General features: G+C 40.7%; 1 protein-coding gene across 1 annotated transcript in view; it reads right to left on the minus strand.

Annotated features, from left to right (window-relative positions):
* Nucleotides 1–3658: 3658 nt before the first annotated feature.
* The window catches only part of ptpro (protein tyrosine phosphatase receptor type O), a 139795-nt gene continuing 119690 nt past the window's right edge, over nucleotides 3659–23763 (minus strand). The window contains exons 20-28 of the mRNA XM_041203103.1: nucleotides 22273–22354; nucleotides 21615–21705; nucleotides 15142–15218; nucleotides 13640–13774; nucleotides 12368–12517; nucleotides 10590–10744; nucleotides 6755–6890; nucleotides 5943–6063; nucleotides 3659–5402 (exon numbers count right to left, since the gene is read on the minus strand). Coding sequence (XP_041059037.1) covers nucleotides 5953–6063; nucleotides 6755–6890; nucleotides 10590–10744; nucleotides 12368–12517; nucleotides 13640–13774; nucleotides 15142–15218; nucleotides 21615–21705; nucleotides 22273–22354 — 937 coding nt within the window. The 3' untranslated portion in view covers nucleotides 3659–5402; nucleotides 5943–5952. The remainder of the gene's footprint in view (nucleotides 5403–5942; nucleotides 6064–6754; nucleotides 6891–10589; nucleotides 10745–12367; nucleotides 12518–13639; nucleotides 13775–15141; nucleotides 15219–21614; nucleotides 21706–22272; nucleotides 22355–23763) is intronic.

Consider the following 23763-nt stretch of genomic DNA (forward strand, 5'->3'; position numbering starts at 1 on the left):
ATTCTGTTTTTGTTTTTGGATTTCCAGCATCCGCAGTTTTTTGTTTTTATCTCATTGTTTATTTAATGTTTTTCAGCTTTGCATCGTTAACTGTCGGCCTGACATAGATGTAGAGAACTACTATGTGGACAGGTGCTATTTTTAATACAGAACTGTAGTGAAAAAAGTGGTTCAGTGACGAGATCTACTTATTTTGGGGACTTGCATTTATTGTCCTCTTCAGGATGTTGCTGTTGCTGAAAAATGATGCCATGATGCAATTTTAGACCGGGTAGTTAGAGCCTTATTGACGCTGCCTTTAATCTGCACTTTTCAGTTTTACCATCCATCAATTCTAGTGAGTAAATCATGTCAGCAGAAAAATGTTCTCTGTGCACAGTGGAAAATATTTATGGGTGAGTAAAGACTTGGGAATGGCAGCAGTCCAATTCGGATTTCAAGGGCTGGTGAAATTGTTCAGAACACAAACGTGTTTATTTTGTCTGAATTTTGAAAGTTGACTGTAAGAATATAACTGCACCTGATTGTATCAATAGTTTCTGTATCAGTGATTGAAATGACAGGGTTCATCTTCCCATTCTGCTTTCTTTCTCCTGCATTGAGTTACGATTTTTTTTCAAAGTGCTCTCCTTTCCCAGTGACAGGGAAGGTTTCCTGCCAGTAACCTGGTTTCCCCAATACGTGATGTTGGAATTTTAAAGGTAGAAGTTATGAATAGATTCAGGAGGATGCCCTTCCCTGTTTGCTCAGTGGAAGTCTATTTTATTCAAGGATATCACTATGGAGGCGACATATGGGTCTTTACAAGTAGACAACCTATTGCATTCTTAACTTCAAATTTGAAAATCCACATCTAATGGGGTTTTACAATGTTAAATTGTAATTTTCTCCAAATTCAGCTGCATAATTGGCCAATTGTGAAATGGATGATCTGTTCACTTGAGCTGTTCCTTACCTTGTACCCATAACTTTCAATTTTATTCAGGTTGTGTTCCTGGTGTTATCATGTTTCTGATTTGATATATCTACCTTCCAAAATTCAATTACGTACTTTGGGTACATTAATGTACTTTATGTAGAGATGGTGGGGCAGTGGTAATGTATATTGTGCTAGTGGACTAGTAACCCTGAGGCTCAGGCTAATGGTCTGAGTACATGGGTTCAAATCCCACCACAACAGCTGGTAGAATTTAAATTAACTAAATTTTTAAAAAATCTGGAATTTAAAATAAGGTCTCAGTAATGGTGACCATGAAATTATCATCTACTGTCATAAAAATCTATCCAGTCTGCCATCTTTACCCGGTCTGGCCTACACGTGACTCCAGACCCACATCAATGTGGGTCGACTCTTAAATGCCCTCTGAAATGGCCTAACAAGCTACTTAGTTCAAAGGCAAGAGATGGGCACAAATGCTGGCCTTGCTGGTGACTCCCACATCCCATGAAAGAGTAAATAAAAAAGGTACAAGTCAGGGCTAGAGATTTGGCTTGGTGACTCATCTCCCACAATGCTTATTTAAAACTGAGCTAACGCTAACTGTGATCAAAATAGGTATATACTTAGCTATGAAGTTGTTCCAGAACATATTGTATTTATATACATTTACCTGTCAACCAGAATTTGGAAAGTTCCACTATTACCACCACAAATTTTTCTGTTGCCTCTCTCTTGGGTGTTTGGAACTCTCTACTGACTTCTTTGTAAACCTTATTTTGAGAACTTTTAACAAACTAGATACTTCACTGTACTGTTTCCTTTAACCTTAATCTGCTGTTCCTTTTTTAAAAACCTTGTACTTAATTTATATGTAGATGAAGAGATGGTCTGAGGCAAATTGTAAGTGTACATATTCCTTGCTGCATAGACACATATTAACTATTGATTTAACCATTAAGTTAGATTATGGCTGATCTGTATCTTAACACTGTCACCCGCATTAGTTCCATATCCTGAACACTCTTGCCTAACAAAAATCTATCTATCTCAGTTTTGACGTTTTCAATCGAACTAGCCTCATTATCTTTTTGAGGCAAGGGTATTCCAGATTTTCACGACCTTGTGTGATAAGTGAAAAAGTGCTTCCTAACATACCCCAGAATAGCCTAACGCTAATTTTGGTTATGCCAGCTTGTTCTGGTTTCCTCACCAGAGGAAATAGTTCCTCTATCCTATCAAACCTTTTAATCATCTTAAACCTATTGCCTTTTACCCAAGGGAAAACAAGCCTAGGCTATGCAACCTGTCCTCATAACTCCACATTTTCTGCCCAGTATCATTCTGCTGAATCTGCATTGCAACCCCCTCCAAATCTCCAGCCTTAGGTGAAGTGCCTTGATTGAATGCAGTACTCCAGAATTAGTCTAACCTGAGCTTTTTTTAATTGTAGGGTAAGTTCCATCCAGCCTCTTTTGAGATGATGGTTAACATCCCATTAGCCTTCTTAAATTATTTTTGTACCTGTCCACTAGTTTTTAAATTTCTACACTTGGACCCCTGAATCTTCCTGCTCCTGCACAGTTCTCACCAATTAGGAAATACTCTAATCTATCTATCTCGTGTCCAGCATAGATGACCTCGCACTTCCCCACATTGAACTCCATTGCTCTCAGTTTTGTTTGTTCATTTATCTATCAATGTCTTTTTGTACATTTCTGCTTCCATCTACATTACTTACTGTGTCATCTAACTTAAATGTTGTCAGCAAATTTAGATATATGGCATTCTGTTCCTTCATCTAAGGCATTTATAAATATAATGAAAGCTGAGCCCAGGTACAGTTCCTGGGTACACCACTAATCACATCCTGCCCAATGGAGTAAGTGTGTGGGGTTAAACATTTTGAGACGAAGGCAGTGGAATGGGAATATACACTCAATGGAAAGACATAAGACTTCAAATAAATAATTCCCTGAATGCGTGAATGCAAGCAGATGAAATCAAAACAATAGCAAAAGGCATTTTGAGCTTATAAATAGGGGCATAGCATGCACAATACAATAATAATTTGTACTAAAGGTTAGTTAGACCACAGAATACTGTGCAATACTGCTTTCCCCATTATAGAAAGGACATTAAACTTGGAGCACAAAAAGGTTGGTGCACATAGGGAAACTGTCTTTATGACTAATTCTGCTGAGACAGAGAAGATACAATGGAAATTTTGAAAATCATGAGAAATTTAGTTAGAGATTGGGGAGTTGCTGATGAGGGGTTATCAATTTGGCAAGAAAGGAAGTAGGGAGAAACCTCTTTTCATGGGGGTGTTGGAGGATGGAATGCTCCACTGGTCATAGTTGGGACACGGACCGTTGCATCATTTAAGGGAAAATCTTTGAAGCACTTGAACACCCAAGGGGAAGAAAGGCCAAGTGGTTTACTTTTGGAAATAAGCAGCATAGTCATAATTTCCTCTTGTACTGTTGTGCTGTGATATTTCATGATGCAATAGCTCCAAATTCAGAATTGGATGTTTTTGAAAATTTGGATTTACCATAATATATTCTATAAATCATGAGATATATGAAGCCTATTACATCCATACAAAAATAAATTAAATGCAAAATTCTTTTTGGCTGCCAAGGGCATAAAGATGTTATTAGCTCCTAATAACTTGAACTGGTCACAGGTCAGATGAAAAAAAAAATCACACACCAGTGCAAATGAATGATTTATTGTTAGATAGGTTTTCTTATATTGGTGCATTCCAAGTACTGGTACAATTCAAAGCTGAAAAATCTATACTACAGCAAGCCACCAAAAAATAAATTAGAGAAACTGTATAATACAAAGATTTCATGTACAAATATGATTTCTTACGAATGGTACAAAAGTGACAAACAGCCGAACAAGTGTTGCACCTTTTTTTTCTGAATCTTCATTTAAACCCAGCACGTCAAATGTAGCTTGTTACTTTTGGTATATTTGTGTAATGGTGCATTTCTGGTTTTAGTCTGAACAACAGGAGATCACAGGTTTGTCCACATGAAATAATTATTCTCTTCTACCTCGTTGAAAACTTAATACTTCAAGTTTGTGTTGACAAGGCATTATATAATATAGCAATAATTCAACCAAAAGTTGTGCAATATCTGGTTATAACATTTCAGGGTTAATCTGGAGTACTTCACAAGCTATTCCTAAGATGTATTTATATATATCTTGCTTCTTAACCATGGTGGCTTAAGACTAGAGATTTGCTATGTGGTACTATCTTACTTTTAAACAATGTGACGAGTGTGAATTTTGTCCATAATTTGTTTCCAATAAGAGTTCTAACTTGTGCTGCTTTTTAAATATGCCTTTTAAAATGGTGCAAACCCAAGTCCTGTGAGCAGCTAGTATCCCGATAATTACTGGTGCTCCACAGACGATCCCAACACTGAACTTGTAATTATTTTAACAGGTCTGCTTTGAGATATAAGGTTTGCTTTCTACTGTAGGATTGCGGTTCAACAGCAATCAATGGCTTGTGCTGAATCTTACACCCAACTGTCCTGTGTAACTTTTATTTTTAGCAGGGTGGGGGGGGGGGGAATAAATATCCTGCGACAAATCATCAGCTAAACTTATAGCATTTTTGTACTTTTTGAAAAATATAAAATATTTTGCATGATTTAAATCTATTCAAGTATTCAAGAGATTTTGTCCTCATCCCATTTATATTCAGAGCCCCAATTTTATGTGCATCAGTCATGTGATATTTCAGAGCCAGGAAAATTCAGCAGTCAAAAGGGCAGTGTGTGTAGACGTTGGAAAAAAATTATAATAACGCAATATAAAACTTAACTTTACCTCATTGCAGCACCACAAAAACTGTCAAGACACATCAATGCATTACACAACATCAATAATAATCAACAGTATGTGCATTATTGAGGAATATTTCTCACATCTGCAATGCCAGATAAATCCTCTTATTCAACTACCTCTGATGCAAATGTTCTTTAATATTGCATAAATACAATAATTTTTTAAAACTTTATCCCCACGAATTCCTCAGTCACTTCACAGTTTTTATCATTCAAAGTGTGTTTTCTTTTTTTTGGCTTGTATAAAAAAGGCTAGAAGATGCCAGGAAAGCAAACTTTTAGTGAAGGATTATCTTTGTAAAATGGTGCATTAACCAAACAAGAGCAATGGAATGCAATACACTTCTTTCTTTCTTCCTTATGCAGTTGTTGCTTGTACCTACATTAAAACTTTTCAAATGAATTTGGTCCCACACTGAATTTTCACTGGTGGAAACAGTCCAAAGACACTACAGGTACTTTAAGGCATTGTTCCAGAGCGTTTGTTTCTTGTGTTTTCTCTCCGTTGCTAATACTGATCCCCTGTGGTCAGAGTCAAGCACAGAATACCTGAAGTTTGGGGTAAAGAAGTGCGCTGTAAGGTTTGGAATCTGAAAGACAGTGGAAATTATACAATTATAGGAGGGAGAAAATGATCAGTTGTAACTAGTGCAAGCTTTTAACTATACACAATCAAATTTTATTTTAGCACCAACATCAAGAACAATTGCATCAAGTTCCTTGTTCAATAGCAATGAACTACCTGATTTAAAGTGCATTATTGAAGGAACTTGCTGGGAATTGGTTTTGTCACATACTGCAGGCGAGTTAAGCTTTGCCTTTTACAGCGCTTAGCTTGGAGTCCTGGGAACCAAGACTATAGTTTAATTCCAGGGTTCCATCAACTTGCATGGATTCCAGGTTACTTATACAAACAAATGCTGATGCTAAGATTTAGGATTTATCCTCCAGTGAGGGAACAGCACTAAAGACAGACCTTTCCAAACATTCCAAGTTCACGAAATTGAAACAGGACAATCAAGAAAGTAGGAGTTAATGGCATTGAATTACTGGAGCTTGAGCAGGGGTGGGTTTGGAATCTATAGTCTGATGTTAATTTACTCTATCATTATATAATAAACAACTCATACCCTGCAGGTCTTATAGCTGGGATGGTCTAGAATTCTCATATATCACATCGCTGTTGCTGTACTGTTGCTTTCTCTTTTTCCACATCAGCTGCACACATCGGTGAATGAAAATATATTGCTCCTGAGTGAAAGAAAATCCAGAGTAAGGTCACCACAACTAATTGCAGTGAGCTGGAACAGTTAGACAGAACAGTACTGGCCCTACTCCATTTTTGGGTTCATAAATAGTCAAAAAGTGAATAAAATAGATTCAGTTAGAAGGAAAACTTCAAGTTAACTATTTACCTGAGGCTTATTTCTGTAACTGAGTATAAATATTCTTTTCAGTGATTTTTGGGAACTGCCAGGATAATTTCATATCTCCTCTATGCTTATTGCACTTGTCTTTGCTGCAGCCTATTATACTGTCACTGCCTGCTCCATAACTTTTTACATTGAAATGTCACACAATTAATGTTTGTGTTGAGTTCTTTACAGATTTATTTAATATATGTGATGTTAAACATGCAAGTCACTGAGGATATTTCAAAGTCAATTACACAATAATCAGTAACGGAGCTTTTAAAAATGCACCAAAAGCAGTACATCAAAACAGATCGCACATAAATTTGCAGCCTTGCTCGTGAAGTTTTCTACTTTTATAGACACTGGAGATAAAATTCGAAGAAAATTTTATTTTATAATTCCACTCATGTCAATCAAACTCTTGAACTAGTTTGCCTGACTAGACAAATAGTTACACTAGTAGAGTGGGATAGGGCTGCAGTCTGTTTTCCCCTTTAAAACTCCATCCATACACATCTAGGACATACCTCTGTCTGAACCATTGATGTCCTGTAAGTACGCATTTCAGCCACCAGGCCCAGGATATCTACATACTCGTGCTCAAGGATGTGCTGCATAAGGCGGTCAAGAGCTATAAAGGTTCCTGTTCTTCCCACACCAGCACTAAACATGTCAAAAGTACATGCGTTAAATCATGTTATTCCAAACAAAGAGCTTTAACCTTGATGCAGATATTGATTGAGCCTTGATTGATTGATTAGTTACTGCACTACAATTGCTGTAATGAAAGTATATTTCTTTTATAGTCTATATTCTCATTACAGCAATGGATACATAATGAAATTCCGTACATTTTTGAATTTATATTTGTTTAGTATACTTAGGGAGGCCTTGGGGAGGCTGTAAAGGAGATTTATCAGATTGGTACCCAGGTGGTGGAGTGGCTGGGGATGTGGGATTGTTTTATTCCGAGCAGAGAAGATTAATGGGGATTTGATAGGAGGTGTTCAAAATTCTTTGAGATTTTGAAAAGAGTGGATAGAAGGAAACTGTTTCCAGTCACAGGAGAGTCAGCAACCAGCTGAAAGAAATTTAAGGTAATTGTTAAAAAATTCAGGGGTGAAAATTAGATTTGTTACCAAGCACTGACTGGAAGGATGATGGAAAAAGATTCAATAGTAACCTTCAAAAGGGATTTGAAAATTACTTGAAAAAGGGGTATGAAGAGAAAGCAGGGCAGTGGAACTAATTAATAGCTCTGTCAAAGAACTGGCACAGACACAATGGCCTCCTTCAAAGTTGTGTGATTCCATTTGGTAAATGTGGGCATGAAAAGCTATTGCAGAAACTCCGAATTATTCCCCAATTCAATTTCATGAGTTGCTGCAGTATATCTTGTAGGCAGTACACATTGAAATAAACTTAGTCTAAGGAGACTGTGCTCTCTATTTACTGATCTCTTAGGTAAAGATCATTATTGTTTTAAAATTAAACCTGTTAAAATAATTGTTTGGTACTATAAGCACTGAATTAAACTAAAACATTCTCCCACAAAACTTAATTTAAACAAACTTTTCTACATTGGGTTGCATACAAATAGACTCCAAGGGGGCAGAATAATAACCTCATAAATTTACAAATGCGTGAATATACTAGATTTAACTTTCATTTTTTTCTCTGGGCTTTTCATAATTTGAGTAGATTTTGAATCGACATTTTCCTTTCAAATCTATGGGCCGTCATTTTATGGTGAAGTACTGGAATGTGATTGGGGTCTTGTCCATAACTCTGTTTTATGTATCCGCTTAAGGAGATGTAAAGGGGAATATTTAAAATGGATTCACTTGTATAATTCCAAGCACTCAAATATTTTCTCAATCCTGCACTACCTGGGACAGCATGGCAGAGCAGTAGGAGAGGTGAAAACCTGAGCAGGTCATCCTAGCTGATCTTCTAATCTAGCACCAGTTTAGCAACAGCAAATCCTGGGAATAAGACCAGAGATTGCATGTGTTAGGGGAAGAAAATAAAAATTAATTTTCAATATTGAACTGAATATTGAATATTCAGAAATTGAGTTTCTTCCACACTAAAGTTTTAAACCAGTTAAAGAAAACACTTCTTAAATCTTTCACCTTTACATATTTTAAGTACATGAAAGGCAGTATCAAAAACCTTTTTCATTCTTTCATGGGATGTGGGTGTCACTGGCAAGGCCAGCATTTGTTGCCCATCCCTAATTGCCCTTGAACCGAGTGGCCTGTTAGGTCATTTCAGAGGGCAATGATAATCAACCACATTGCTATGAGTCTGGAGTCACATGCAGACCAGGCCAGGTAAGGACGGAGAATTTCCTTCCTTCAAGGAAGTGAACCAGATGGGTTTTTAAGACAATCGACAATGGTTTCATGGGCCAGGATTTTCCCCTCGGCGATTTGGGTGTGGAGCCCGCTCGCCGAGGGGAAAATGACGCGGGATGACATCAGGAGGAACCCCCGACATCATCCCCGTCCCTTTAAATATTCGCGAAGGCAGGCAGACAGCGAAATCAGCGGTCCACCCACCCACTAAGATAGTTAATGAGCCTGTCAACCTTAAGGCTGGTGGGATCTTAGGCCTAAATAGCCAAGTGGTTATGGTACTGGGTTTGTAACCCCAAGATCAAGAGTTCAAATCTCCCAATGGCAAACTATGAAACAATGTAACTTCATCTGAAACAGATGGAAACGGGTTTGTACTTGAAAGAGTTAAGGCTGGTGGGCAGGCTAGGAGCCCCAGTGGCCTGTAGGTTATTAATGAAACATTGTCACTTGAGGGGGACATTTTAAAATGACTCTATTTTTTGACTTTACTTACCTTTCACTAAACTCCCTGAGACAGGACTTTGCCTCAGGGAGCAGTGTGTTCTTTGACACTTGGGGATCCCCCACCGCTCCCCCATCCCCACCACCCCGGAACAGGAAGACTTCCGGTCGGGCAAGCCGATTAAGGCCCGCCCATTCAAAATGGCGGTGGGTCCCGTTTCGGTGGTGGGGTTCGGCTGCCCGCCTGCCGCCGAGCCGGTGGGACCCGCCCACCATCCAAGGGCTAAATTCTGCCCCTGGTCACCCCAACTGGGCCTAGCTTTTTAGCCATATTTGAGTAGCCAATGTCTGTAAGTAATATTCAAGCCCATCCTTCCTAAAACTAGAGCACATTTTTTTACACAATGAAGGGATAATTAGGAAAAGCCTTTTTTTTAACACTGAGTTGCTAGGAAATGGAATATCCTGCGAGAACCAGAATCCAGAATAACTTTTAAAAAGCAAGTGTAAAAACATACGAAAAAGAACAACTTAAAAGGATATGGTGAACAGACAGGGAACTAGGGTTAAGTGCATAATTCTTTCAGAAAGCCGACAGTGGCACAATTGGCTAAGTTACCTCCTCCTGTGATTCAAAAGGAAACTTACACTTCAGGATCTTTCACATCCTCTTGGATGTCCCAAGCTGCTGTAAGGCCAACTAATTACTTTTAAATTGTAGCTGTTGGTGAAGTCTGGTCAAACAGATGGCGAAATTAATACGCAACAAAGTCCTTGAGAGAGCTAATTAATGAATAGCCAGTTAATCTGTTTTTGGTGGAGAGGATGAATGTTGGTCAGGATGCTGGGAGAGCTCCCTACTCTTCTTTGAATGGTGTCGGGGAATTTATTTTGCCCATTTGAGTAGTTCAATTATCTTAAGAGTCACTTCTCACAATGCAGCCAATGTGTATTGAAAAAAGAACTATTCTGCATGCCTGAGTTGATCCGAATAAGTATGAAACGCGACTGTATGTTAATTAAGTAGTTTATTTTCTCCTCCTTGAATTTAAAGAAAAAAGATTTGGAACAACTGCAGGAAGTAGCAGATTAAGCCAGTAGTAGTGTTAGACTTCTGAGTTTCAAATATATAGTAAAATTTCTGTTATCCAGCATTATACCAACTGGAATTCTCTATTAATTGGAATTCTGGGGTTTTTCTTTATATGGATATGTCAAAGTCACTGTTAACAGTTATTGGCAGCCTGTCCTTGCTCTGGTCTCAGCCTCCCGCTGCTCTGCAGCACCATCTCCCCTTAGCATCGCTCAGTCAAGTTGCACACTGCCCCACCTCTCGAGACCTCAACACATCATTCTGGAGCTCTCTCACAGGATGAAAACTTGGAACTTGCCCTACATCTCAGTTAACCGGCACCCCACCTCCCCCCCCCAATTCCCAGAACACACCGGGTAACAGATTTTCCTGTATTTCTTCTATCTAACCAGGACTGAAGACTTACAAGTGCAAGTCAATAAGGTCAAATGTTATTAAACCATCAAATAATTAAAACAGACTCACCTGCAGTGCACAACTATGGGGCCAGGTCTCTCCATTGTCTCCTGCCTGACCAATCGTACAAACTGTAGGACGTTCTCTGCTGTGCTACCGGTAGGGACACCGTGATCGGGCCAAGCCACATAATTATAGTGAACCACTCTCTGAATTTCATCAGCCTGTGCAGAGGAGACATTTGAGGAGAATTATCACAGTGAACTGTATGAATTAAATCTAAGCAGATCACGCTGTACTCAAAATGAGCACCCACCACCCTGTAATCACTTCCAGCTTCATTTTTAATATAACATTTCGGATGAACAGATGAAAATTCACGGGCTGTGAGCCTGTGATCTTTGGTACATGCGCTCCCTTGGACCACTGCTCCTAGCTGGGAGAATGAAATCACACCTGATGCCCAGCACAGGAGAGGGCAAAATTAGGGGATTCAGTTAATTTAGTAGTTTTATCATGTAAAAGGCGCAACAAGCATTTCGCTGCACGCTGCCAAGAAGTCGGAGAATAAGCAACCAGCATAAAAACATGGAATGTCTGAGGAAGGCACTAGAATTCTTTGAAGTAATTAAATTAACGGGAAAAGGTCAGTGACTATATTCTTGGATTTTGAAAATGTGTTCAGTCATATTCTAATGTGAGGCTTTTGGATTAATAGAGAAAGAAAGCCTGGTGTGCAACAGATACCAATGGTTTAAACCCTATTTTCAGGTAATCTTTTTACAGAATGATCCACCCATACTCAGCTTGGTCATGTTATCAATCAATTCAGTCAAAAGAGCTGACTCCTTTACAACTGAATACAACTGCTACCATTGCCTGTCACTTGAGTGACTCCATTTCAGTGGGATATTCCCAAAGACGAAAGTGGTCCTGGGATTACTCCAAGCAGATAAACTCCTCAATTAAAACAAAATGTAGACAAGGGAGTAAAATTAAACTTTATAGTGATTTCAGACCCATGATGTTGATGCATAATTACCTAGCTGATATGAAAATTGGTCTTGCAATATAAAGCAATGAAAGTGGAAAAGCTCCTGGGGCCGGGTCTAAGAATTCCACAAGGCTCATTCTAGCTCTCTGCTATTCAGAGTGGTCAGCATGAAGATGTAGTGATCCAGTAATATAATCTGGTTTTGACACAAAGCTTTGTGGCCTTAACAGTATAGGAAGACAGCATTCAAAAGACTTTAGAAGTGATACCAATAACCATCTAGCAGTAACTTTTCTTCATTGAGGAGCTGACACTTGCTGGGGTATGACACCAATTCTCTCTCTAACCCAAGGGAACTGAAACCAATTAAATGTCCCTGCTACTGTCTGAGCTGACATGAGCTAACATGGTGCAGACCAAAGAGTGGAACCTTGGCTCCACATCTGCCTCAATAAAACTGGCAATAATCTCCCTTGAAGAGGGAAATTGGGATAGTGTTAGTGTAGAACTTTGTCTGTTAAAGAAGTCTTTGTAGTCTCCTGAATGTTAACAGCAAGTCTTTAATAACTACTTGTAACTATATACAAATATACAGTAAAGGGTACAGGCATGGAGCTATCTCCATCTTCAATCTGGACATGTGTCTGGCCAACACCACACTGACCCAAGGTCTAGGCCATATGCCTTCTTACATCACTGTGTGGGTGGTACTGTACTCAGTCTCACACAAACCCTGTATATACCAGACCCTTATACTACAGAAATAACTGCTTATCTGCATAAGTAATACATCACCATCTCTGTCACACTGACGGGAAAGTATTTACGTGACAGCTGATACTGAATAGCTTACATAGCTGACATTGAATTCCCTAATGATCCATTCAGACTGATGTGACTCCTCTGACTGATCAGGCTGCTCAGATTCAAAGACCATTTCCACAGAGATGTCTCCATAACCAATAGGCTGTTCATTAAAAGGCCAATAATGGTCACATTTTACCTGCACAAAGAAAAAAATCAGTTATTGACTGTCATCACATTTTTATTAGTGCAATTAATATACTTGTCAAAATGGCACATTAGCCTTTATTTCAAAAGGGTTGGAGTAAGGACATGTTTCCAAACTATATAGGGCTTTGATGAGGCCACATCTGGAGTCCCCTTACAGTTTTGATCTCCTTACCTAAGGAAGGTCAAACTTGCCTGAGAGGACATGCAACGAAGTTCACTAGGCTGATTCCTGGGAAGAGAGAGCTGTCCTATGAGGAAAGACAGAGCAGAATGGGCCTATATTCTCTGGAGTTTAGAAGAATGAGAGGTTATATCTCATTGAAACATATAAAATTCTTCACAGGCAGGGTAGATGCTGGGCGGCTGCTTCCTGTGTCTGAAGGTTCTAGAACTAGGAACCATTCAGGACTGAAGCGAGGAGAAAATTCTTCATTGTGAGGGTTGTGAATCCTTAGGCTTCTCTATCCCAGTGGCTGTGGATGCTCAGTTAATCAGCATATACAGGATTGAGTTAAATAGATTTTTGACCATTAAAGGAATCAAGAATATGGGGGATAAAGCAAGAAAGTGCAGATGACACACAAGTTCAGCTATGATGTTATTGAATGGTGGAGCAAGCTCGAGGGGCCATGTGATCTACACCTACTTCTATTTGTGTTCTTTATGATTGCTAGTTTGTGCGTTGTCATGTGTCCATCAGGCATATTTTTGATAAAGATGCAATCTCTGTCAATCCCTCTGTGGAGGGATTTAATGATAAACATTTAAAATTTACGGCATTGTGGGATCAACAAACAAAGGTCATCAAAGACTAGAGTGATGGGTGAGTAAGGATTAGTGTGTGATAGGATACGAACAGCAGAGCCTCTACCCAGTAACTCCCTGTGCAGGGTGACTAGGAAGTCAATCTTCCAGCACATGTGGACTATGTAAACTAGCTAATACCTGGGGTATACGTATGATCTACGTATGTGCTATTTTAAAGACAGGGGAACATACAACTTTTCTAATGAAAACTCTACAGAAATTATGAAGGCTAGGGTGATCATATTGTGAATTAACCAGGCTATTAAAACTTTGCTTTTCGTTAGTGTATTTAACAAGTACCTACCCGTCTCCTCTCAGTACACTGTGTAAGCATCACGATGATGCATGATTTCTGCTGCATTATCATCTTCCAAAAATCATTTCTTGTCTCTGCCAAGGGTCCTTGCGTTGCAATGTACTCATGTGCAGAGTTAAACCCCTGTGGAAAGAAAATCACATCTATCCTCTCTGCTTCAAGAGCAATGGATGACATTGTTCAAGATCGATGTCAGGAAACAATACCAGTATTGGGAATCCTGGAATAGTGTGCCATGTAATCCATCCTCCACAAGTTCAGCTGAACTTGCCAATCTCTCACACTTTAATGCAGCCAATGTTGCTCACCTGAGACGTACCCATTTCTCCTGGTTATACCTCAACTATCAGGCAGAATCTTTTATCTTGCTATATGAAAAGTAGCCCCTTACCACAAACTCATTGGAAGACTTGCTCCCCTGTTTTAAAATGTGCCCTCTAAGATCCTGAAAATCCTGTTAGCTTAGCAAGTGTATTCATCCAAGTAGCTGACTCTCACTGACCAAACAAAAAGATCCAAGATATGGTCTCTTATTCTAGCTAATTAAAGGCAGCCAAGGCAGTCCAGGTATTGCACTTGATCACAGTGCTCTGGGTTGTCAAAGGAAAAAAATCAGTCAGCATTTCCACCCCTGATCGTCATCCTGCCATTCCTGCTGGACATGAATGTGTGGTTTGGGGATTATGTTTGGGCTGATGTGTACATCATCAATTGGCCTGATTACACTTATGGTGGTACGTGCATGGAAAATGGCTACTGGATTGTACCTGACAGTTATGGAACCTTGTCCCAGCAAAGAGTCAACACCTACACGTTAGGAGGAGGAATTTAAAAAGGAAACACAAACTAATAATCTTTGCGATCTCAACACTTGTCCTCAAGTGGCAAATAGCCATTTAAAAAATTGCAATTGAATTCTGAAACCAGCCTCAGTTTCTCCAAAGAATAAGGCATTGGCCAGATAACAGGAACACTGGAACTGGGAAATCTATATTATAGCATGCGTCAGTTTACAGGTCACATTGAAGGAATAAGGACCATGCAATCGCCTATGTGAACGTTTTGGCAGCAACCCTTATTCAGGTAAGAGAACAATTTCAATAAGTGTTTGCATATTAATTCCAATGTTTTACTGCACTGAGCCCAATATATAAATTGTTTAATTGTTCTTTATATTGGATACAAAGCATGTTGTCAAACCTGTTCAGCATTTGAGTTAAATAGCATCTACTGCACTAGTGGGAGATGACCATCTGGAGTTGGGCTTGTTTGTAGTTACTTGAAAAATGATGAGACGGTGTCAGGGCCTCTGTATGATCCTTCTAGCTTTACCAAACCATCAGGGTTGCATTGCTTCTCATGGGGGTGGTGAGGGTACTAGTTGTCATGTCAGTGACCCCTTAACGCAGCAATTTCATTCTGACTAGAAGTCCAATGAACCTGAAGGAAAAGAGTCATTAAAGACTTGCTGTGCTGCACCAATTACTTACAGGGACATAGTTAGCATTGATGTAGTCTGAGCCCTCTTCACCGTGCAGGGAAATTAATTTCACTCGGCTGAAGTCATCTGTGGAGACAATGGCATCAGCATGAAGACATTCCACAGCTTTAATATGCTGAGTTGATTATATCTTCAGTCTCAAGTTCAGTTGAAGGAAAAGGTAGCCTTTTAAGTGTACTCTGACATTAAACTGCCTGAGTTATGCAACAATTTGATAAGAATTTTCATCACACCATTCGGGTTGTGGTTGGTGGAATACTCACCAATAATCTGAATGCCAACAGGCAGGTATTTGAAGTGCAGATGTGCAGATTAGGACCACAGAAATTGGGCATAATTGTCAGCTGTGTCATGATTGATCAAAGAGATAGGCTTTAAAGAGCATCTTAAAGGAGGAAGAGAGGCGGAGTGGGTTAAAGAGGAAATTCCAGGTATTTAGGGCCTTGGCAACTGAAAGCACAGCCACAAATGGTGGAGTGATTAAAATCAGGAATGTTCCAAAGTCCAGAATTCGAGGAGTGCATGTATGTTGGAGGTTGTGGGGCTAGTGGAGATTACAGAATTAGAAAGGGGATTTGAAAATGAGGATGATGATTTTAAAATCAAAGTGATGCTTGACTTGGAACTAACATAGGTCAATGAGCACAGGTGTGATAGGTGACTGGGTCTTGCTGTGAGTTAAGACATGGACAGTAGAGTTTCGGGGAACCTCAACTTTATGGAGTATAGAATGTGGGAGGCCAGCTAGAAGTGCGTTGAAATAGTGAAATTGAGAGGTTAGAAAGGCATGAATGAGGTTAGCTGTGGCAGGGGTGGAGCTGGGCAAAGTTATGAAGTGGAAATTGATGGTTTTAGTGGTGATGTGAGTGAGTGATCAGAAGCTCATCTCGGAATCAAATATGGCATCAAGGTTGAGAACAGACTGGCTCTGCCACAGATGGTTGCCAGGGAGAGGAGATGGGGGTAGTGGTTGGGAAACAGAGTTTGTAGCAGGGCCCAAAGATAGAGGGAGCAACAGGTGGGACTTGGGGAGAAATAAGCTCAGAGATGGCATTGGGGAGATAGGAAAGAAACAGAGAATGATGTGAATTCAGGGCTAGGACAGGAGGGAGCTTTAGAGGAGGTTTGGCGCCAGTAGGTTAGTAGAAGGAAGGGAAGTGCTAGAGGCAGCTGGTTGGATGGTTAAAATCTTAGTAACAAAGAAGCCCATGAGTTCCTTGCCCTTGTATTAGAGGTGAGGGTGAGGGAGGTCGGGGGAGAGGGGTTTAACAAGATAGTTTGCAGTAGATAAAAGAAGCCAGGGGTTACTCTTACATTTCCTGATGATTCTGGAATATTGAGCATTTTTGGAAGACAAGAGCAGGACCCAATAGTGTTTTACGTGGTCCAGCCAGAACTGGGAGTAAACCAGTTATGAGCTATAGCTATCTGTTCAACTCTGTATCCCTTGGACTTAAGACAGTGAAGGTGAGGGCTGGACCAAAGGAACAGCCAGGGTGTGAAAGCGTAATGATTTTAATTGGGATGAAGGCATCAAAGTTGAAGGTGATGTGGCTGAGCAGATTGGTAGCTGCAGAAATGTCATGGTCAACAGAGGTGTCGTGATTTTATAATATTTTGGCACCAGACACATGAGGGATTGGTTAAACACAGTCTGTGTTCATTTATTGAGGCTATAGGCACATGAGAACATAAACAAAGAAAGAAAGTTTGAAGACATCAGCAGCAGAGTTGTGTGTACTGTGTTCTTCTCACAGGCCAATGTGAAACTGAGATGGGATAATATGACACACTTCCCTTCTATTGATAACACGCTGCCATCCCTTAAAGGCATATTACAAGAGGGTTAAAGGATAGACAGTTGAGAAGTGCAGTTGCAGGTGAATTGGGAAAGCTTTTTTTTCGAAGAGCAGACACAGAAGGAATGAGGGTTTGGAGGGGGAAGGAGGATGTTGGTGGACAGCAATACAAGAGATCAGAGATGGCCATTTCTGTGAGTAATAGGATAGAAGTAGCCAGGTTATGTGAAATGGCAAGATCAACAGGGTGGCCATGAATATGGGTTGGGGAGTTTACATGAAGGGGGGGATTAAAGGAGAATAAGAGGGCAGTGAACTCAGAGGAGAAAGAACACTGAGTTAACATGGAGGTTGAAGTCACCAAGGATGAGAAATCTCTTGATGCAGAGGCTGAGGAAGGAAAGCAGTGAAGATATCTTGATAAGAAAATTGGTACGGTACTTCTCTTGACAATAGAGAGAGAGGATTTTAAGTGAGAGGTGAGGGGGTGAAATAAAATGAGATGCTCTAAGAAGATGGTGCCAGAGGAAAAGAGGGTCAGACCAAGGTGTGATATTTGCTAAGAGGAATCGCACCACCATCATGATGGTCTTGGAAGGGCAAATGATTGAAAATACAGCCAGGTGAGGAGGCTTCATTTAGAATGGAAGGTGTCATCACTCTTAAACCATGTTCTGTCAAGGCCACAAGGCCAATGCAATCATCCACATTGAGCGGATTGGTAGTTCGGGCCATATTCACAGTTAAATGGCCATTCTGGAGGGAGATGCAGAGAGAGTTGGTGATTACTTTACCTGTCATTGATTCCATGGCTATTGTTTGTAGATCCATGGTAAACAGCCCAAGGTTCAACATTTTGACCCCTTAAAAATCTTCAATACCTTAAGATCCCTCTAGGCCAGCCCTCTGGTACCTATCACCTTACATGATTGGTCTAATCATATTTGAGATAACTGCACTGATTTTGTCTTTGTCTTTGCTCATCAGCCCAGCTGACTGTAAGTTTAACAGCTTAAATCCTCAGGCAAACTGTTTATTAAAACCCCTATCTCCACCGCTTTCCATATTTATGGGCAGAACTTTACAGCCCATGGGTGGGCATGTGCCCAACCCAACTGGGCATAAAATCGCGTGAGATGATGTTGTGCGAGCGTCCCGATGTGATCGCGCACTCGTACAATATTTCGCTCAGCGGACATGTGCAAAAGTCGGAAACGCGCCCGCCGACAAGAGGGCAATTAAGCCCATTAACAGCGCAATTGTGTCCAATAGTTCATGGCCTGTACAACCTTATGGTTGACGGACAGGCGCATCGGCCAGGCAGCCTTTACATTTTTCATCAAACCTCATCCAAGGACGGGATGGAATTTCCGTAATGGAATTAAATAAAAATAAATACCTGTGGACAGCATTTTTATGAGGTATATTTTCAGGTGCTTGATTGTGACGTATAGACATTTTTCTTGCAGCTTTTTAAACCATAGTTTGATCATTTGAAGGTCTGCAGTTGTCTGCTTTCAGGGAGTGCTCTCGCAGCCCGTGCTGACCATCATCACCCACCCTCTTCCTGCCCCCACCCCAGCAGTGCTGAGCTTTTCAGCGCGTGTTTCACATTGGGTGGTGACCCAGCGTGAAATTGCGGTTGGGGGCTGATCGCGGCCCACCGATGACATGCACCTGCCAAAGGTAAAATTCAGGCCTATGTGTCATTAGTACGTTTGATCAGTTTACAGATTTTGGTCTCATTATCATTTGAGAGTTTCCAATGATCCTGGTAAGATCCTGCTTTAACACATTCTCCACTTTCCCATGCACCACTCCCCACCCCCACAACGAAATCCAGTCTAACTGAACACTTTGGGATTTTTGTGGCTTGTACTCCAACTAGAAATCTTTCAGGTAAAACATTGGCAGAAGTTTTCTGAAAAAAAAAATATAGTCTATCTCTTAGGGACTCATCATATTGCATTTATCTGCTGCATTTTGAAAAGGTCAAGGAGGTCCTTTCTAAGCTAATGCTGGTTGTTTTCATTGTTATTTGCTCTATGTAGGGGTGTAGAGCTGCTGGAGTGCACTGGAGCACCACTCTGGCACCTCCTACTTAAAGACTTCAATATTCACCACTGGATTACAGACAAGGGGCGAGGCCAATGATTCTTAACTTCGAGAGCTGCACCTGACCCCCACTCATGGCCTGCCTCAAGTCCCTCCAACGGGTCCCCACCCAATAGGCAAACAGAGCAGACTTTCTCCAGGGCTACATTGAAGAAGCCCACCCTTCTGATGGCTGGGTCAGCAACAATGCCCTGTATGATATCCCAAGGCACCGCTCTCTGGAAGACCGAATGAAAGCAGCTAGTCTGGTAAACAAGGCAAATGTCGACTGCCTTGTGGTCGCTGACACTTGCTTCTAACACTGCCTATGGTGCTTATTTTGAAAGGCTGTATGCCCTGTGGAATCAGGAAGTGGTGTATCAAGGAGGGAGCGGACGAGAGGGATAGAGATCTTGGAACTCAGACTGTGGCTTGAGCAGTATAAAATTCAGAGCCACACTCCAGCACTGCCCTGATTAAAGTGTGAATGAACTAAATTCACTGAACTTGTAGAAAGGTTAATATATTTTGAACACGACTCTTCCTCTGTTCTGTTTACCACAATGTTTATTACTGAACGAACTCGTGAAACACATAGTGACTTGTAATTTACAGTTAATGTGACCTTGTTCTCTTAATATATATTTATAAATACACTTTGAAATACGATATATTTTGTGTTTAGTTTTTTATGTTTTACCTGGCTTGAAAAGTGAGTTAAAGCAAAGTTGGAATTTGCAGATATTCTTGATATTTCTTTGTGAAAGCCCCTTTTTAAATGGCTTTTGTGCCAGGAAACTGCACCTGATGTGACAAGGGTCAGGATATAGTGAACTTTGTGTGTGAGATCAGCACTATATTGAGTGTGACGAAAACAAAATGTTTCAACATCGCTGACTTTGCAGATAGACTGTGTTTTCACTTTTAAAAAAATCTAACATTCTTATTACATTTTCTAATGAAAACTCAAAAAAAACCTGTGTGACTTGTTTTGTTACTCACGTCAGCTTTAACTACATAATTTAGAGTTGATTGTAGCTTTGTGCGTGGACAAGCAGGAGGGGACAAATCTTACAAAGTATAAATCTCAAGTTATTTCTTCAGAGTCCATGTCCCTAGAGCAGGCCTTCTTTACTCACTACCCCTGCCTCCCCACCCCCATGGAATCTTCCATTATTGCTCAATACTTGGAAAGTCGCACATAACCAGACATTATGAACATACAAAACTGATCAGCAGGAAAAGACCAGCTGTTTCATCAAGCCTGCCCCACACCTTCACATCCCCACCGCCTGCTCCCCCCCCCCCCCCCTCATATAATCTCCCGGGACAGACAAAAAAAATCCCACCCAGAGTCAATCAGGGAAAAATACGCTGGAAGATTCCTCTCTAACCCCTTCCCACTTCCCCAGGCAATCAAAACGAATTCAGGAGATCACGTGGACCAAGTGTTATCTATAAAGATATTGCTCTGCTGTTAACATTGTCACTATCCACGTTGTATTATATCGTCCAGTTCTGATAACCCTTTAAGCAATCTCGAAGAGAATGTTACATTTAGATTGGAATTTCTATTGCCTCCAAAATCCATTTCCCAAAGACATTTAATCAGCCACATTCACCAAATATTTCACAACTATGTGATATTGGTCAAAAGTATGCATTTTAAAATATAAAAACAATAACAATAATGAAATCCTGGCTATACTAAAGACTAATGATTCAAAATACCACATGGTTCGAAATAAAATGTCTACCAGCACTAATATTTTTCACTTAAAAAGCATAGCTTTACAGAGGTTTAGAGACTGATATGATTAATACATAGGAAAACAACATAATAGTGAATTTAGAAATTATATGGTCAGCACATTTTCTTAGAGTTCCTGCACCTCAAAATTTGGCACTACACCCCTGGCTACATGTCTCCAAACTCCATGTAGGTTTGGTCTTGCTGTGCAGCAATATCTTTAGGCCAGTTCAGTGTAGTTCTATTTGAGCTGGTTGAGTAGGGGTCAGGACCAGCCTGTGGATCAGGAGTGCTGACCTAATGTGAGAACCCATGGATTGACACTGCCGGACTCTTCATGAGTTTGTACAGGAGAACTGCTCACAGATCTGCATTGTGGGACTGGCCGTGGGCTGTTGTTGTGGGACTGACTGTGGCATGCTACAGTGAACTATGTGTAAATAAATGGTTTCGTGGCTATCTTTGTTGCTTCCAGTTCTGTATAAAATTACTGCAGATGTGTTCACCAAACACAACATGAACCTTTGCTGACAATTTTCCTGTAAATTATTTCAAGTGCATCATATTTCAAAAGTCCTCCAACACTTATCACTCAGATTATTTAGCAAAGTAATGAAACATAAGAATCTTTAGGAACAGAAAAAGACCATTGGACGATAAACATAAAAAACGTGGTTTAAAAGCTACAGTGCATTCAATCTGAAAACACCCCATGTTTCACAGGGATTACACTGCATTCCAATTACAGGCAGCAGGAAAATGATGGTGCATGAGAATTACTTGATAAATACCATATTGTATGACTATGTAAATACTCACATGGCAGGATGTTAGTGTAACGGTTTTTACATCGATTTACTGGTAGTTCAGCTGCATCATGGGGTATATCCTGACCAACCAGCTTTAGATCCTGACCAATAAAACCAGAGTGTTAATCAGTTCACGGAACGCTTAGGTCTTCACAATGATGAGAAGGCACAAGCAAACACACAAGGACAAACAGACTGTCAAAGATCCAAATATTTCATTAAAAAATCTTGCAATTGAAATTAAAAAAAAAGGCTTGTTAATACTGGAGGTGGGTCAACTGATTTGCAAGGAAACTGCATGCAGTTAAATGAGTACCAATTTGATGCCCTCATGCCAATCAATTTCCTACCATGGCTACATTGCTGAGGGGAGTTACAGAACAGGAATAGGAGACTGTCCCATGTGGGGGTTGAGGGTCGGGGTGGGTGGCGGTGCTTGTTGAAGAGGGAAGAAGAAAAAAATTAAAATGAATCAGTGAGGGTGAATCACAGCCTACCCCAATGTACCTCCTACCTAACCAAGTAATGAGTGGCCCAAGCTTTTGAGCAACAATTGGTTATTTGCCTGTGATCTGATCTGAAGTATATACATGCGCAGGCAGAGAACAGGGTCTGTGGAGGAGGAAGCATTTCAATATTTTTTTTAATACTGTGAAGGAATATCTTACCTCAAACTGCAGAGAGAATTTGTAATCAGAGTCTCTACCCATATCCTTGAGATATAATTCAAAATCATCCAGCTGAACAGGGCTATGGAAGTGAACAAAAAAAAAGTCAATTTACTTAACTTTTGCAATTGATCTTATCATGTCCCAGTATATTCCGAACTTCAAACTAATTTGGATATTTTAAAATCTGACCACAAAAGGTAAACAAAAAGATGGCTGCCTGAGGATCACCTGACTTTTGTGGATTGAAACCAGTCCCCTGCCTCAAGAGGAACATTTCCAGACTGATGTTGGCTCAACGGGTGGAGTTTTCCACTCGGCGTGAGGGCGCGCGTCTGACACACGTGAGCATGAAATAGCGCATGTTTCAGTCAGCGAGTGCTTGCGAGAGTCGGTAGCACGCCCGCCAACAATTAAGAGGCTTATTAAGGCCATTAAAGTAGCTATTGACGACGATTTTTCACTGCCCCACCAATCTTAAGTTGGCTGGCGGGCAAATCGGCCAGGCGGCCTTTGCATTTTTGAGGAAAGCTCATCCAAGGGCAGCATGAGGTTTCCATGATTAATTTAAAAAAAAATAACATGTTTTGAAAAAACTTTAATCATCCGTACGTTCAGGTGTCCAAAGTGTGGACATTTTTTCCCAATTTTTAAATTCAGTTTTTATTGATTTTAAATTCATCAGCTCCTTGAGACTGCTCTCTGCCTTCAGGGAGCTTTCCTTCTGCCCTCCTCCCAGCCCGCACTCATTTCAGCGCTCACCCTCCTCCTGCCCCCAACCCAGCGGCGCTGAGCCCTTCAGCGCACCTTTCACACTGGCTGTTAATTGGCCATCCAACGTGAAATCACGGCTGGGAGCCGATCGCGGTCAGCGGTCCGTTCCCCGACCACTCCCTGGTCCGCCAACCGAAAATTCTGCCCAATGTCTTTTCCTGAAACTAATTCAAAAGTGTAATTTCAAATTGGGTACATACATATGGGGCTGAATTTCCCCCCCGTTGGGGCGGGGAAGTTGATGGGTGGGTGCGTACAGGCGCGCTTCCGATCGGCGACCCCGATTGGAGGCGCGCCGCCATTTTATGTGGGCGGGCCAACTACGGCCTCTCCAGCTTGACGTCTGCACAGAAGCGTGTGAGGGCGGGAGGAGATTCCTAAAATCATGAGTGCGCTCTTTTGCGCATGCGTACGAAAGAGCGCACTCATCTCCCTGAGGCTAATTGCAACCTCAGGGAGATCGTCTGCACATGTAAAAAAGATAAAAATAGAAAAATAAAATTTCCCTTACATGTCCTTTCATGTGACAATGTCACATGAATTGGGATATCTCCATAATTTTTACAAAATTTTTATTAAAAATGTTTAAAGCCTACATGAAGCCTCATCCCACCTGTGCATGAGTTTTCATGTTTTTTCTAGTTCCCACCAGGGCTCCTGGCCAGCCCACCAACTTTAAGGTTGGACGGGCAGGTCTTTTAATTACTTCATTGACCC

The sequence above is a fragment of the Carcharodon carcharias genome, chromosome 13 (genome assembly GCF_017639515.1).
Source record: "Carcharodon carcharias isolate sCarCar2 chromosome 13, sCarCar2.pri, whole genome shotgun sequence".
In the NCBI taxonomy this organism is placed as follows: Eukaryota; Metazoa; Chordata; class Chondrichthyes; order Lamniformes; family Lamnidae; genus Carcharodon; species Carcharodon carcharias.